This window comes from Canariomyces notabilis (genome assembly GCF_033297395.1).
Source record: "Canariomyces notabilis strain CBS 508.74 unplaced genomic scaffold N656scaffold_26, whole genome shotgun sequence".
Lineage (NCBI taxonomy): Eukaryota > Fungi > Ascomycota > Sordariomycetes > Sordariales > Chaetomiaceae > Canariomyces > Canariomyces notabilis.
In genome coordinates this window covers 284,073-298,959 of record NW_027041848.1, presented here as the reverse complement: position 1 = coordinate 298,959, position 14,887 = coordinate 284,073, and the positions used below count along the sequence as shown (strand labels likewise).

The window sequence follows — 14,887 nt, the reverse complement described above, 5'->3', positions numbered from 1 at the left end:
TGCGGACCATGCGACCATGCCACGCGATTCATGCCCGCAGCACGGCGCAGAGGCAAAGGTGGGAGGCGATGTTAGTTAGAGCAGTGCTGGCTCTCTTGGACTCGCGATGTTTAGGTTTGTGCTGCTGTAGAGTGTAGAGTGAGATTGAGATGACCTTTCTTTGCGAGCTTCATGGGCAATACTTCCAGGAGCGATTGGGAGACTGGACAATTCGACATCATGTAGTTGATCAGCAATGTATTGTGGCTTACGGACACGCTGATTGTTGCCAAGGACTCGAGGAGCCCTTCAACGTCTCGATCCAATTTTCGACTCAGCAATTTTAAATGTTTTGCCAAGAAGCTCACGCTCTGTTGGTGTTGGAAATCACAGTTGAGCACCAACAACCCATTAAAGTTACTTTGTCGGTAGAGTCAACAATTCCCGGTTAGGGTGTAATTAATTCAAGTACACTTCCCGTTCCCGTTCAAACGGTAATTAATTGGCATAGGTGCACTTATCACAAATCGTTAACGGTTGTTACCGGTATGTACTCCTTTGGGTCAAACCTGTAAGTGTAAGGTAGGTACGTTTCCAAGATCCTTCCAAACTGGGTGGAGATAGGACCTGGAATTGGAAAACGGACACTCCTTCCCTCTGTGTCCCCCCAACAGTGGGCCAACACCGAGTTGCTCCCTCCGAGACTCGAGCGACTCGAGGCGCAGCTTCCCTGACTCAGCTGAGTCAGCTCAGCTCCCTGCATCAATTGAATGCAGGGTCTCAACTCTCAACTGCTTTCCTGCCTGGCGCTTTGAGCCGAATCAAGAAAGCACGCGGTTTCACCGAAACTCTTGAGGCTTGAGCAGCTCGATGGCGAGCAGGTATGATTTCCATTGCCCACCCCTACATGCTATGTATGCATTGTTTGGAGCTTGATACTATGTGTTTGGTGTCCCGATTCGACATCCATGATCCCCTGCAGTTGAACTTCGCATTCCCCAAGTCAAAATGGCATGCTCGATGTGTCAAGCGCGTCAACATAATCAATCACATCAACTGCGACTTCTGCATGGCCCACTCGACGGCGGATGTGATGGTGCGCAACGTTGTGGGCGCCGTTGGGATGCGGTGGCCGCCCATGAAGTAGACAAGCTTTGTCTTTTCCTTGTCACACAGTCGCGCCGCCGCTTCGGCGTGGCCCATGAGCGGATCGGCCTCGGCAATGATGTGGACTGAGGGGATAGGGACGCGTGCCCGTACAGTCAGCGGGTGCATGAGCCGCGGGAAGTCCTCTGGTTTGGGGTCCTTGGGCCACGAGTGCCTCTCTGCGTCCACCTGACCCGGCACGTTGTTCAACATCTCGTTGATCAGCCGCGTCAGCTCGTCAAACAGTGCCTCCTTCCTGTCCGGATGAACTAGCAGAGCGCGCTTCTTCGTCGGACCGTTGGGCTTGGCGCCGCTAACTGCAGCCGGAATCTCGTGGCGGTCGCCGTTTTGCCCCCGTCCCTCGTGGTCTCCTTCGGCAGCCTGGGCCTCCCTGGCCATCTTGTCTAGGTCGTCCGCCTTGGCCGCTGGTCTGAGCCCGTGATCGGCAGGCTTGTGGTCCTGACTGTATTTGAACACCATATCGAGGTTGAACTTGGGGTCAGGAGATATAACCAGGTTCGCACAGAAGAACAAAGCAAACTTGAAAGGGCACGGCACGCCTGGTTTATGGAGTTCGTGGTGCAGGATGAAGGATAAGGCCAGCGAGGCTCCTTGGCTAAAACCGATGACCCCATCGATGGGGCCTTCTTCCTTGATCGTCTCTGCGATGATGTCGTGAGCCTCCTGGCACTGGGCTGTCGATAGCCCCTCGTACCAGCAGTAGTACGGGCCTTTGACGAAATCCGGGAGAGCTAGCGACGACTGTTGTCAGCACGGCAAGGTACCGGGGATTAGTGTGATGGATTCGGGCTCATGACGTCGCTGTGACAAGCTTGGTGCCCATCTGAGGGCGTACCTTGAGCACGGGCGCATGGGATATGTCCATTGATGTATACGTATTCATGCGTCGGACCCAGCATGTCGGTTAGGGTCGCCAGCTGCTTCTCGAATATCAAGCCCGAGGTGCCCCTGCGTGGGCAACATGAGCAAGAGGTCAATGGGGGCTGTCCCCTGATTCTGGGCAGCTCTCCTCACCATGGATGCAGACAGAGTATCTTCATGATGACAGCAAGGCAGCAACCCCGGACCTCTATCTTGGCACACTCTCGGAGGTGTTGCGATGATGCGTGACTTGGCAAGGTGAGGTTCGCAATAAGCTAGTGCAATGTGCAGCTCAGCTTTACCGTTTATTAGAATCACATGCCAGGTCCTCAACCTCACAAGAACACCTCATAAGTGCAAACGGAGAGTTTCTCTCAAAGTCACTCATCGTGGAAAACACGCCGTGGCCGCCAAGAAACCCGGCTGCAGTGTTTATGCCGTTGGCTGTACCTGAGGTGTCGTTGGGCGCAGGAAGGATGTCTGGTCACTGGTGACTGTGGTCCGGCCATGATCAATTAAATCCAAATCACCACTCAGGCCCCCTAAGTGGTGGATGGCACCTTGTTGGCTATCAAATCAGCAATAACACGGCCTGCGTCTCTTTTTGGGGTTCTGTCGCAGTCACCCACATGTGAATGCGTTGACTACCGCAGTCCTCGACTTCGGAAGACCGGGACAAACGCTTCATGCTTGACTGAACAGGAGTCTCAACTAGATCACCAAGCATGGCAGACCTGAAAGCTAGTAGCGCAATCGAGCCAAAGGAGACCTCTTTAGCGGCCCTTCCCACAAGCGAGATAACGCCGGCCTTGGCGAGGGTACCAAGCGATGACCTGGGACTAAAACGAGAGCCTATCCCCAAATGGCGGCTGGTGACCATTCTAGTGAGGTAGGTGCCTTACAGCCTCTCATTTTGAAATGATCCAGGTGCCTAGATCTAACCATTTCAAAGCATCGGTGTGGGCTTGTTCCTGTCGCTCATGGACACGACCGTGGTCGCGACAATGCTAGCCAGGATCTCCGATGAATTTGGCGGCTTCAAACTGTCCCCGTGGGTCTTGCTGTCCTATACTCTCTCATACCTCGGTAAGAGCCCGGATCGCGTCAGGTGTTCTGCCCTCTGTTTGCTCCTCCAGCATACCTGACTGATAATGCCGCCCTGAAACAGGATGCACCGTTCTCGTCGCCCGCCTGTCGGATGTACTCGGCAGGCAAGCCGTTTTGGTCGGATGCTTTGCAATCTTCCTCGCTGCATCTGTGGCATGCGGCTCGGCGTCGACCCTTGACCAGCTGATCGGTTTCCGGGCTGCCCAGGGCGTGGGAGGCGCCGGCTTGTACGCCATGACTATGATCATCTACCCAGAGATCAGCCCTCCCAACCTTGTGCCCATGCTGTCATCGATCATCGGCCTGGTAGTGGCGCTGGCCGGCGTCAGCGGTCCCGTCATCGGCGGTGCTCTTGCAACCTACTCGGACTGGCGATGGGCTTTCTGGATGAAGTAGGTCATGTCATGTCATTTGAGCGTCGTCGGATAGCACAGCATGCAATATGATTATGACGGCTGACTTGAGGTAATCATCCGCAGCGGTCCGATCGGCATACTTCCCTGCATTGCCCTAATTCTCGTATGGCCGAAAAACTTGCGCACCTTCAAAAAGATCCCGTTCAAGCAGCTCGACTTCCTGGGCGCGCTGCTGTTCATGATGGCGACCGTCCTCCTCGTCTTCATCATCAACCAGGCAACCGTCAGGGAGTATGCGTGGAACAGCCCACAGACGATTGCCGTCTTTACCCTCAGCGGATTAGCTTGGTTCGTCCTATTATGGTGGCAATGGCATCTTTCCCAGACGCCTAGCCTTGGGCATATTCAGGCTCAGATCCCGTGGAGACTTCTCTCGCATCGGGTTCTGATGTCCACTGTCATGTGAGTGCAAACTTGACTTGAAGTCATGACTGCAGTTCCGGACAGTACGTGCATGCAAGTAGGTCCTAGCCAACTAATCCTTGACCGTCTAGGAGCACAATTCTGACTGGCTTCGTCATGTTACTCGTCATCGTCAACATCCCTATGCGCGCACAAATTGTGAACTGGTACGACGAGGTCAAGTCTGGCGTCCTCCTTCTCCCTCTGATGGGATCCACGGCGGTCGGATCTGCGGTAGGCGGTGCCTTGTCGGGCAAGCAAAACCGGACCTTTGGGACGCTGAACGCGGCAAGCATCCTCATGCTGGTCGGCTGTGGCATCATGTCGACCCTACCAGACACGGTCAACTTGGCCGCAAAACAGTGGGGGTTCGAGGTCATTCTCGGTTTGGGCATTGGCATGAACCTGTCGACGGCAACACTCCTCGCCTCACTCAACGCCGAATTCGAGGATCTCGGTACGTATTGGCTAGCCTTGGGGAGTTCTCCATACTCTCTTTCTTGGAGTCGTCGCTGACTTGCTGTGGCACTCGCCAGCTATTGCCCAAGGCATCGTCGCTCAGCTGCGTATCCTGGGCGGCAGTCTAGGAGTAGCAGCAGGCTTCATCGTGCTGAACAACAGGATTACCGAGACGTTAACTGGCTTGCTCACTGCTGAGGAGATGGACGCGTTCTACCGGTCGCCCGCCATTACCAAGTCGTTCGACGTGCCTAAACAGCTGGGCGTCCGGACCGCGTACATCGACGCCTTTAACATCAGCATGTACATATGTGCTGGCATCTCGGCGGCATGCCTCGTTTCGTCGCTTTGCACCTACCAGAAAAACCCCCCCACCATCCAGAAGCGGCTGCAGGAGTTGGAGACCCTCTACGCACATGCTGCTACCGGTAACGAGCAGCCAATCCCTTGATACCAATACTTTGAACCGTGCCATGTGCGAAAGTAAGCTAGGGTTGGAAAGGACGACTGGCCGAGCCGCGTGTTAAGGGGCCAAGGACGCTGGTATAAATCAACGAATCATGACTGGCAACGTTTGTTTACTCAGTTCGTCTTGTTTGGGTAGCATACACGAGATTTCAACTGTCTACTTAGTACCTAGCAGAGGAAGGGGGGGGTCTCTGTCCGCATGTTCTGTCTCATGACATTATAGTCCGGCACTAGCCAAATCTGCCATTATATAAACATAATGACACCGGCTAGGAAACATAATGACACCTAATAGGTACCATAATGTTGTCGTGAAGTTCAATTTGGCTAGTGCCGAACTATAATGTCATGAGACAGAACATGCGGACAGAGACCCCCCCTTCCTATGCTAGTTGACGGAAATTCCGATGTCCGATGAATCCCAAACAACTTGGCTTACTCGGGGTTCTTCTTGCTACAGTCTCGTACCCCGAGAGAGATCTTCCTTGGGAATTCTATGCTCTATAATGTGAAGCAAGGCGAACAGCCCCCAACGTCATTCAAGTCCATCTAAGTCACAGTTGCCTAAGGACAGATGGAGTAGTTCACAACAACCCATGTAGCGTTGTCAGCCTACCTTAGTATTCTTTCCTCTTGCGCCAAACAAAGCCTCAGCCGGATTTCGGTGGATGCATTAGGCTGCATTCAACAGACAACTCTCTAACTGCCAAAGTGGCCGGTATGTAAGTAAGTACGTACCACATAGGTATCGTCGAACTCCGACGGTAACACCGGCGAGTTCGGCTGTGCAAGGGGAGTGAAACGGCCCGTAGGATCACGGCGCCAACTCACAGCCTGATGGGGAAGCCGGCATTCCTAATGCGGGAAACGGAATTACTAGATATGAACGACGCAAGAATAAGAGGACTAAAGAGGCCGAGTTACATGTACCCTATTCGGAGGGCTTTGTCCAGCAAGAGGGTTATTTGCCTGTAACGAACCCACCGACCTTGCCCGGCACCCGCACCCCCCCCCCGGGCCGTGCATCCCCTTCTCCTTGTAACCTTCATCTGTGTCCAGTTGTTGGCGGCGGGTTCGGTGAATTACAGGGGGTTTGTAGGCCAGGACTCATTGTTGAGATCTCGCATGACTCCTTGCATGATAAAACGGAGCCAAGACAGCGTTGGAGGGGAGCTCATGACGCGTCCAAGGACCCTACATTCTACACGTGTCATTGCATCCTACAGCCTTGCATCTGCTGCGTGTCAACTTGAAGCCGTCGCATTCAGACGAGACCAGTAGCAACAGAGCCTGGGGCCTGGTGAATGACTCAAATTGGCCCTTGATGGAGAATGACAAGCAAACCCCCATTGCCATTGTAGGCATGAGCTTCCGGTTTCCGGGAGACGCAAACACCACCGAAGGCTTCTGGGACATTCTGAGCAACGCCAAGTCGACGAGGACCAAGATACCCAGATCCAGGTTTGACCCGGATGGCTTCTATCATCCGAATGCCGACCGTCCTGGAGCGGTAAGTTGTTGCACAGGCCCCTATCCCGTGTTTACTGAAGCCCTGCATGTCTGCTCTAACCCCTGAATAGATCATCACGAAGGAAGGTTGCTTCCTCAAAGACGACATTGCACTTTTCGATGCTCCCTTCTTTGGCATCACGGCCTCGGAAGCTGAGGCCATGGATCCTCAGCACCGTCTTCTTCTAGAGGTCACATACGAGGCCTTTGAAAATGGTTAGCTTCTCAGCGCCTCGAAGCCTTCAACACAGCCGCGTTCTAACTCAACCAACTCACGAAACAGCCGGCATTCCCATCACCAAGGTTGCCGGGAGTGATGCTGGATGGTGAGTGACAGTTCGGTTTCTAGCACACCCCGTTATATAACAAAAACACAAGTGCTGAGCCCAAAGACACAGCTACGTGGGCGGCTTCAGCAGCGACTACCTGCTTCTCAACGGTCATGAAATCCACGAGCAGTCCATGTACCAGGCCACGGGTTGTGGTAACTCAATGTTGTCGAACCGGCTATCATGGTTCTATGACCTGCGAGGGCCGAGCTTCACCATCGACACGGCCTGCTCATCCAGTATGGTCGCCCTTCACGAAGCATGCCGTGACATTCAGGATGGAATAACGAGCGTGGTGGGTTTTACTTCGTTCACGCATCGCCATAGCCTTCATGTTATACGCCCGCTCCTAAGCTGACCCGCCGGCCGTAGGGCGTTGTTGCAGGATCCAGCCTCATGCTTGTGCCGGGTCTCTGGCGAGCCCTGTCAAGTCAAAGGTTTTTGAGCCCCGACGGAACTTGCCACAGCTTTGACGAGCAGGCCAACGGATACGGCCGCGGCGAGGGTGTAGGAGTGGTAATTGTGAAGCCCCTGGCGGATGCCATTCGCGACAATGACGTGATCCGTGCTGTCATCCGAGTAAGTAGTGACCAAGTACTTACCTTGTGATGTGAATCGGGCCTCGTCTGACAACGGGACTGGGATGCAGGGCAGCGGAATCAACCAAGATGGCAAGACGCCCGCCATCACGGTGCCCAGCGCTCACGCGCAGATGGATCTAATCCGCTCCACCTATGCCAGAGCCGGCCTCGACATGAACCACACCACCTACTTCGAGGCCCACGGTACGGGCACACCCGTCGGTGACCCGCTGGAGTTGCGAGCCATTGGTGAGACCATCGGAGCCTCGCTCGGCGAGCATAATCATCCCATTCTTGTGGGATCCGTCAAGAGCAATATCGGCCACCTCGAGGGCTCCTCAGGCATCGCCGGCGTCATCAAGACTGTCTTAGCTATGGAGCACGGCGAGATCCCCGCGGTAGCTGAGTTTAAGAGCCTCAACCCTCGCATCAGGCAGGACGAATGGAGGGTCAGCATTCCAACTGAATTGACTCCCTGGCCTGCCGATGGCCTCCGGCGTGCGAGCATCAACTCGTTTGGATATGGCGGTTCCAACGCGCATGCCATCTTAGATGATGCGTTGCACTACCTTCAGGGTGAGCTTCCCAATTCAACGTTCACCGTTCACCCTTCGTACATCAGTATATTGACAAGCAGGGGATACAAGCAAGAGGCTTGATCGGTAACCACAACACGGTCCCCACTCCCAACCGGCCGGGCACACCAAGCTCGCAGAGCTCCGACTCGGCCATCTCGGTCACCCAAGCCACGCCGGAAGCAGAGCTCCCTGCCCCGGAGTCAAAGCTCTTCGTCTTCAGCTCCCCGGAACAAGATGGCCTGGCGCGCCTTGCCGAGACCTACTCCACGTACCTGGACCAAGACTCTCTCTCGCGTAGCTTGAAGGGGAACACGCTCGACGAGATAGAGAAGATGCACAACCTGGCATACACCTTGGCATCCCGCCGGACAATCTTCAATTGGAGGAGCTTCGCCGTCGCCGATTCGCTCACCGGGCTCCAGACCTCGCTTCAGGAGTCGGGCCTGCCCAAGCACGGCCGGTCCGGCAAGAAGCCGTCGTGCGCCTTCGTTTTTACCGGCCAGGGCGCCCAGTGGTACGCCATGGGGCGGGAGCTGCTCCGCCACGCGGTCTTCCGGACCAGCATTGCCCAGGCGGACGCCTACCTGGCGTCTTCCCTGGACTGTGCCTGGTCGCTGACCGAGGAGTTGTGCCGCGACGCCGCGGCCAGCCGCGTCAACGAGCCCCAGATCTCGCAGCCGCTGTGCACCGCCCTGCAGGTGGCTCTCGTGGATCTGCTGCGGCACTGGTGTCTCCACCCCAAGGCCGTGGTCGGCCACTCGAGTGGAGAAATTGGTGCCGCGTATGCCGCCGGCGTGCTCTCCCGGGAGGATGCGTGGAGGGTTGCCTACTGGCGGGGTGTTCGCTCTGCCGAAATCAACGCGCTCGTCCCGGACCGCAAAGGCGCCATGATGGCCGCCACACTGCCTGAGGAACAAGCCCGGCAGTACCTGGGCAGGGTCAAGAAGGGAGGCGAGGTGGTCGTCGCATGCATCAACAGCCCCAACAGCGTGACCATCTCGGGCGATGACTCTGCGGTGGCCGAGGTCGAGAAGCTTCTCGCCGCCGACAACATCTGGTGCCGCAAGCTTCTGGTCAAGACGGCGTATCACTCTCCCCACATGCAATTGATTGCAGACCAGTACCGCAGGGACATCCAGGACATTCGCCCCGTTGTTGAGGGACAATTCGACATCGCCGTCTTCTCATCCGTCTCAGGCTCCCAGATTAACCCCGAAAAGATGGGTACCGCCGATTACTGGGTCAAGAACCTGGTCAACCCCGTGCGGTTCTCGGCTGCCGTCAGCTCGCTGCTCAAGCCGCAGGACGCGCGGAGCCGGCGAAAGGGCGTCGCCAACGTGGAGGCCCTAGTCGAGATCGGTCCTCACAGTGCACTGCAAGGTCCCCTGAGGGATATCCTAGCCGCCGCTAACGAGTCGTACGTTGGCAGTGTCCCGTACACTACGATGCTGCAGCGCGGCGTCAACGCCCTCCAGACGGCCATCACGGCCGCTGGCAGGCTGTGGTCCGCCGGATTTGAGCTGGACCTGGACCTCGTCAACTCGATGGAGAGAGAGGCGTTGCATAGCCGTCCCCTGGTCACCCTGCCGCGGTATCCCTTCAACCACAAGCGCAGGTATTGGCGGGAGCCACGCGCTGTCCGCTGGGCTCAAGGCCACTCGACGCCCAGAACCGACCTTCTCGGCCAAAAGACGCTCGACTACAGCAGCTTGATGCCCACCTGGAAGAATCTACTCTGCCCCTCCGAAATTCCTTGGCTGTTGGACCACAAAGTCCACGGCCTGCTTGTTATGCCGGGTGCTGTGTCCATCGCCATGGTTATGGAGGCCTGCCGTGATACAGCCGACCCGACGAGGACGCTGGAAGCCTACGAGTTCCGCGACATCATCTGGCACAAGCCCATCATCTTCGAGTCGCCCGACGCCCAGATCCAGATCTCTCTCCAGCTATCGCCGTACAAAATCGGCACCAAGACGGCCACCACGTCGACCTGGACTCGTTTCTCCATCACCACCATCGGCGCCAACCAGGAGGCGATGGAGCACTGCTCGGGCTTCGTCGAGCGCAAGTACGTCACGCGCCCAGGTGAAGTGGAGAAGGGGATCGAGGCCGCGGCCGAATGGGAGCGGTACAAAGCGGAGTACGAGGCGATCAAGGCGCGGCCCACTATCTCGCTAACCGCCCGCACCATGTACGACAAGCTGGAAACCCACGGGATACAGTTCGGGCCCGTCTTTCGCAACCTGTCCAACATGCAGTCGGGCGAGGGGTTCATGCAAGGCGAGATCAAGACGCCCGACACGGCTGCCACCATGCCTGAGGGCGTCGAGTCCGCGCTGCCCCTACACCCAACGGTGCTCGACGCCTCGTTCCAGATGCTGGCCGCCACCGCCCGCGGGCGCAGTCTCGACTTCCCTATGCTGCCCAGCTCGATTGAGAGCCTGTACGTCTCTGCGACGGCCCCGACGGCTGCCGGCACTGTCCTGAAGGGATACTGCACACGCGTGCCTGAGAGCGCCGTCAAGGCGTCCGGGTGCTCCGTCCTCTGGACCGAGTCAGGGGACCGGCCGGTTCTGGTGCTTAAGGGCCTCATCGTCGCGGCCGCTCCGGGACCCCAGTCGGCCACCAACAAGGCCTATGCTCGCCTCGATTGGGTAGTTGACGTCAACCACTCGCAGTTGCCGGCCCAGCTGGGCGTGCGCTACGAGAAGGAATATGCGGCGACTGCTAGGCTGGCTGACAAGGTCGCAGCCAAGTTCATGCGGGAGGCGCTGGCGCTTGTTGGGGCTCCCGAAGCCATAAAGGTGGAGAACCTGCCAGTAGAGCTGCGGAACTACATCGCTTGGATGCGTTCCCTCTCGGATTCTGTGGCTGCTCTCGACGGCATCGGGCATGGTCAATCCACCGAACCAGCTCCTGATGCCGATGTCCTCAGCTCCATCGTAAAAATCGGCACCCAGATCAATAGCATTCTGATGAGCCATGAAACCAAGCACACCGTCATCTCCAAGACTCTGCTAGCCGATTTCATCAACCGATCGCTGGGCCGCTCCGTGGTCGATTCGACCGTCGTTGAGATACTCGACCAGGCTGGCAACATCAATCCCAACCTCGAAATTCTCGAGCTCGCCAGCGGTAGTAACACGACGGTTGCCACAGAAGTTCTGAAGCGACTATCCGGCAAGTACAGCCGCGTTGCAAAGTACATCTGGACCGGCCGTGACGGAGAAGCCGTGGAAGCAGCCAGGAACAATCTCAGCAAGCCGGGTGAATGCATCGATTTCAAGACGCTCGAAGTTGAGGGCGACATCCAGGCTCAAGGTTTCATCCCAGGGAAATTCGACTACATTATCCTGGACGACCTCCTCCTCACGACATCCGACCTTGACGCCGCCCTCAAGAACATCAAGAAGCTCCTCAAACCCGACGGCAAGCTGATCATCCAAGCCATCACCAAGGCCCAACCGCGGACGGCCTTCGTCCTGGGCTTAGCTCCTCCATGGTGGCGCGAAGGCGCGTCTGGCGAGCGGCTCGACGAGGCGCGCTGGGACGAGCTGCTCAGGGCCAACGGCTTCACAGGCGTCAACCAGGCCTTTGCTGACTCGGATGACCCGGCTGTGCACCAGCTGTCAGTCATGCTCTCTTCCGCGACGCGCGAGACGGCCTTTGAGTACACGGACGTGTTGCTCGTCACACCTGCGACTCCGTCCCCTAAGGTCGCCAGACTGGCCGAGAATTGCGCCGCCCGTCTGGCCGGGCTCGGGCTCGGGCTCAGCCCTGCCACGCTGCCGTGGACCGAGCTAACTGACGAGTACGTCTCGGGCAAGACGGTCGTCGTCTCGCTCATTGAGCTGGACGGTGACGTCTTCTTTGACCTGGCGCCGGCGCTTTTCCACGTCACCAAGGCCATGGCGCTGCGCGCCGGCGGCGTGCTGTGGCTGACGCAGGCCGGCCACGTCTCGGGCACCGCACCACCGGGCCACAGCGTGTCGATGGGCCTCTTCCGCGCTGTGCGGTCTGAGTACGAGGCGAAACCGCTGGCCTCCTTGGACCTGTCCGCGAGGGTGGACCTCGCCTCGGCCGGAGCCGCAGACCTGGTGACGCGCCTCTTCACGACTCTTTTTGCGCAAGGAGACATCCACGCTCCGGACAAGGAGTTTGCCGAGGACAATGGTGTCGTGTACGTGCAGCGCGTGGTTGAGGACATAGGGCTGGCCGCAGCCAGGGCGACGACGGGAGTGATGCCGCAACCGGTGACGGATAGGCTGTTCCAGGAGGGCAGAAAGCTCGTCATGACAGTCGGGCAGATTGGGGTGCTCGATTCACTCCAATTTGAGGACAATTACGAATGTGCCGGGCCGCTTCCTCAGGACAAAGTCGAAGTCAAGGTCTTGTACACGGGTATGTCGAGTCGTCCAAGGTCCTCTATCCCCTGCTTTCTAGCATCAGTTTGCTGACAGAGACGGAAACAGGCCTCAACTTTGTCGACATCATGGCATCTCTTGGAGAGGTGCCGAGGTCAGGTCTAGGCAGCGATGTCGTCGGCATTGTCATTGACGTCGGGTCATCTGTGACGCACGTCAAGCCTGGTGACACAGGTAGGCTGCTTGTCTGCAAAGGCTGTAGTTTCGTTCATCATGCGCTGACACATATGTCCTCCAACAGTGGTCGGTTTATGCGCCGGAGGCATTGGCAGCCATGCCCGGCTCAAGTCGACCGCGTGCCATCACGTTCCTCACAATATTTCGATCCAGGAAGCTGCCACAATCCCGCTCGCCTTCACGACGGCCTGGATCGGCCTCGTCGAGCTCGCCAAAATGCGCAAGGGCGAGACAATACTGATCCACTCAGCCGCTGGCGGCGTCGGGCAGGCTGCCGTCCAGATCTGCCAGCACTTCGGCGTCGAGGTCTTCACCACCGTCGGCTCCGTGCCCAAGAAAGAGCTCCTCATGCGGCGCTATGGAGTGCCCGAGGATCACATCTTTTACTCCCGCGATACGACTTTCGCCCAGGGCGTCAGGAGGATGACCCACGGTCGGGGCGTCGACCTCGTCCTGAACTCGGTGGCTGGCGAGTTCCTCCGGCAGTCTTGGCATCTCGTGGCCCCGTTTGGGCGCTTCGTTGAGATTGGCAAACGCAACATTTTGGGCAACACAGGGCTCGACATGGAGCCCTTTATTCGAAATGTCAGCTTCATCGGCGTCAATCTCAAAGAGTACACCGAGGAACGGCCCGAGTTCGGGGCGCTTGAGGGAGCGCAGAAGCGGATCTTTGAGCTTGTCGCCGCCGGCAAGCTTCGGCCCCTGGCTCCGATCAATATTTATGATTACAGCGACGGGCCCAAAGCCTTCCGCGCCCTTCAGTCCGGAGAGACGGTTGGCAAGATCATCATGCGCGCCAATCCGGACGAAATGGTCCCCGTCGTCCCGCGCGACGAGCATCCTCTCTCGCTCGACCCCAATGCCACGTACCTCCTCGCCGGTGGACTGGGCGGTATTGGCAGGAGTATTGCCACCATGCTGCATGCCCACGGGGCGCGGAACCTGGCCTTCGTCTCCAGGTCGGGCGACGGAAAAGACGCCGCCAAGGCATTCCTGAAACAGCTCCGAGGCCTGGGCTGCACAGCTAACGCTTATGCATGCGACATTGCCGACCGCGAGCAGTTGTCTCGGGCTATCAAGCAGTGCCAGTCTGAAATGCCGCCCATCAGGGGGTCCATCCAATGCGCAATGATGCTAAAAGTAAGACTTTCTTTCCTGTCGGTTCTAGTTGAGCTTTGGGCTAACAGGATCTTTCCTCCCAGGATGGCATTTTCGAAACCATGACGTACGACGACTGGTTCTCCTGCACGAGGCCCAAGATTCAGGGCAGTTGGAACCTGCACAGCGTCCTGCCCAATGACCTCGACTTCTTCATCATGCTCGCGTCCACGTCGGGCGTGATCGGCACCCCGGGGCAGGCCAACTACGCCGCCGGCAACACCTTCCAGGACGCGCTGGCGAACTATCGACGGCGACAGGGACAGAAGGCAGTAGCGCTGGACATCGGCGCGGTCCGCGACGTCGGGTACCTTGCCGAGGCCACAGACCAGCGGTACTGGAGCATGAGCCACTTGGTGGCACTCTCAGTCAGCGAGGCCGACATCCACTTCCTCACCAAGCACGCCATCACGGGCTACACTGTCGGGGGCCAGGCGATGGGCGGGCAGATCATCGCCGGCCTGGCTGGCGCCAAGATCGGCGAGGATCGCAGCCCGTGGGTCCGCGATGGCAAGCTCTGCCTCGCCCTGAAGGACTCGCTGACCAAGCGGACGGCGGACATGCATGCCGGGCTGGATGCTTTGGCCAAGGCGGACACGGCTGCCGCGGCGGCCGCCATCGTGGAGGAAATAATGATTCGGCGCGTCGCCGTGGCCGTCATGATCCCCGAGGATGACATCACCGTCAGCGAGCCCGTTCAGACGTATGGAGGTGAGTAAAATCTGTCTTGTCTTCAGAATTGGCACGGAGTTTCCGACATTAAGTACCGGTAGTACTAACCACGTCGAATAGTCAACTCGCTTGTGGCTGTCGAGATCAAGACGTGGCTGGCCAAGGAGTTCCAAACGGAGGGAATCAGCGTCGGAGAAATTAGTCCCTCTTCGATTTCGACCCTGGCGAAGAGGATCGTCGTCACCAGCAAGCTTCTTCATGCCAAGTTCAAGGAGAAGTCAGAGGAGGCCCCAACGGCAAGGATAAGGGTTGTAGCCGTGTAGGACTCCGTCAGAAGTCGACAAGGTAGGAGAATGGTGGCACTTTCCTCTCAAAGATAATCCTGTATGATAATTTTCATGTACTGGGTGGGTCAACATGGAGTTTTGTTGGTTAGCTGAAGCCTGCAATGAGAGTTATTCTGAGTTGTTGAGTGGGAAGGAGGAACCCGCGACTCACTGGCAGCGCAACTTGAAAGGCCTGTACAGTGCCTTGTGTACTGTACTGTACAATACTGTATGTACATACATACGCAGTATGTACGTACGGTACTTATTGGAG

The 14,887-nt window shown here is 57.4% G+C and overlaps 3 protein-coding genes across 3 annotated transcripts; 2 read left to right on the top strand and 1 right to left on the bottom strand.

Annotated features, from left to right (window-relative positions):
* Nucleotides 1–765: 765 nt before the first annotated feature.
* Nucleotides 766–2,470, bottom strand: N656DRAFT_783231 (uncharacterized protein). The gene is made up of 3 exons (XM_064815909.1): nucleotides 2,161–2,470; nucleotides 1,982–2,094; nucleotides 766–1,877 (listed from the first exon to the last, which is right to left on the bottom strand). Exons 1-3 carry the CDS (start codon nucleotides 2,184–2,186, stop codon nucleotides 1,027–1,029), a joined length of 990 nt encoding a protein of 329 aa, XP_064666893.1. The 5' UTR covers nucleotides 2,187–2,470; the 3' UTR covers nucleotides 766–1,026.
* N656DRAFT_783230 (MFS general substrate transporter) lies at nucleotides 2,326–5,158 on the top strand. Its single transcript, XM_064815908.1, has 6 exons — nucleotides 2,326–2,896; nucleotides 2,960–3,093; nucleotides 3,176–3,506; nucleotides 3,594–3,932; nucleotides 4,025–4,389; nucleotides 4,469–5,158. The coding sequence occupies exons 1-6, from the start codon at nucleotides 2,733–2,735 to the stop codon at nucleotides 4,840–4,842; spliced, it is 1,707 nt and encodes a 568-aa protein (XP_064666892.1). The 5' UTR covers nucleotides 2,326–2,732; the 3' UTR covers nucleotides 4,843–5,158.
* A 1,025-nt stretch (nucleotides 5,159–6,183) lies between these two features.
* Nucleotides 6,184–14,610, top strand: N656DRAFT_801110 (uncharacterized protein; the record flags this gene model as incomplete). The annotated part of the gene is made up of 11 exons (XM_064818079.1): nucleotides 6,184–6,369; nucleotides 6,440–6,584; nucleotides 6,652–6,694; nucleotides 6,767–6,992; nucleotides 7,070–7,276; nucleotides 7,347–7,854; nucleotides 7,926–12,257; nucleotides 12,329–12,454; nucleotides 12,522–13,597; nucleotides 13,660–14,326; nucleotides 14,408–14,610. 11 exons carry the CDS (start codon nucleotides 6,184–6,186, stop codon nucleotides 14,608–14,610), a joined length of 7,719 nt encoding a protein of 2,572 aa, XP_064666891.1.
* Between the last annotated feature and the right edge of the window lie 277 nt (nucleotides 14,611–14,887).

Coding starts and splice junctions, on each gene's coding strand:
- N656DRAFT_783231 (XM_064815909.1), bottom strand. CDS start 2,186: ATGAAGATACTCTGTCTGCATCCATG. Junction 2,095..2,160: donor ATACTCTGTCTGCATCCATG/GTGAGGAGAGCT, acceptor TTGCCCACGCAG/GGGCACCTCGGGCTTGATAT. Junction 1,878..1,981: donor CCCATGCGCCCGTGCTCAAG/GTACGCCCTCAG, acceptor AGTCGTCGCTAG/CTCTCCCGGATTTCGTCAAA.
- N656DRAFT_783230 (XM_064815908.1), top strand. CDS start 2,733: ATGGCAGACCTGAAAGCTAGTAGCGCAATCGAGCCAAAGGAGACCTCT. Junction 3,094..3,175: donor CTATACTCTCTCATACCTCG/GTAAGAGCCCGG, acceptor GCCCTGAAACAG/GATGCACCGTTCTCGTCGCC. Junction 3,507..3,593: donor CGATGGGCTTTCTGGATGAA/GTAGGTCATGTC, acceptor AATCATCCGCAG/CGGTCCGATCGGCATACTTC.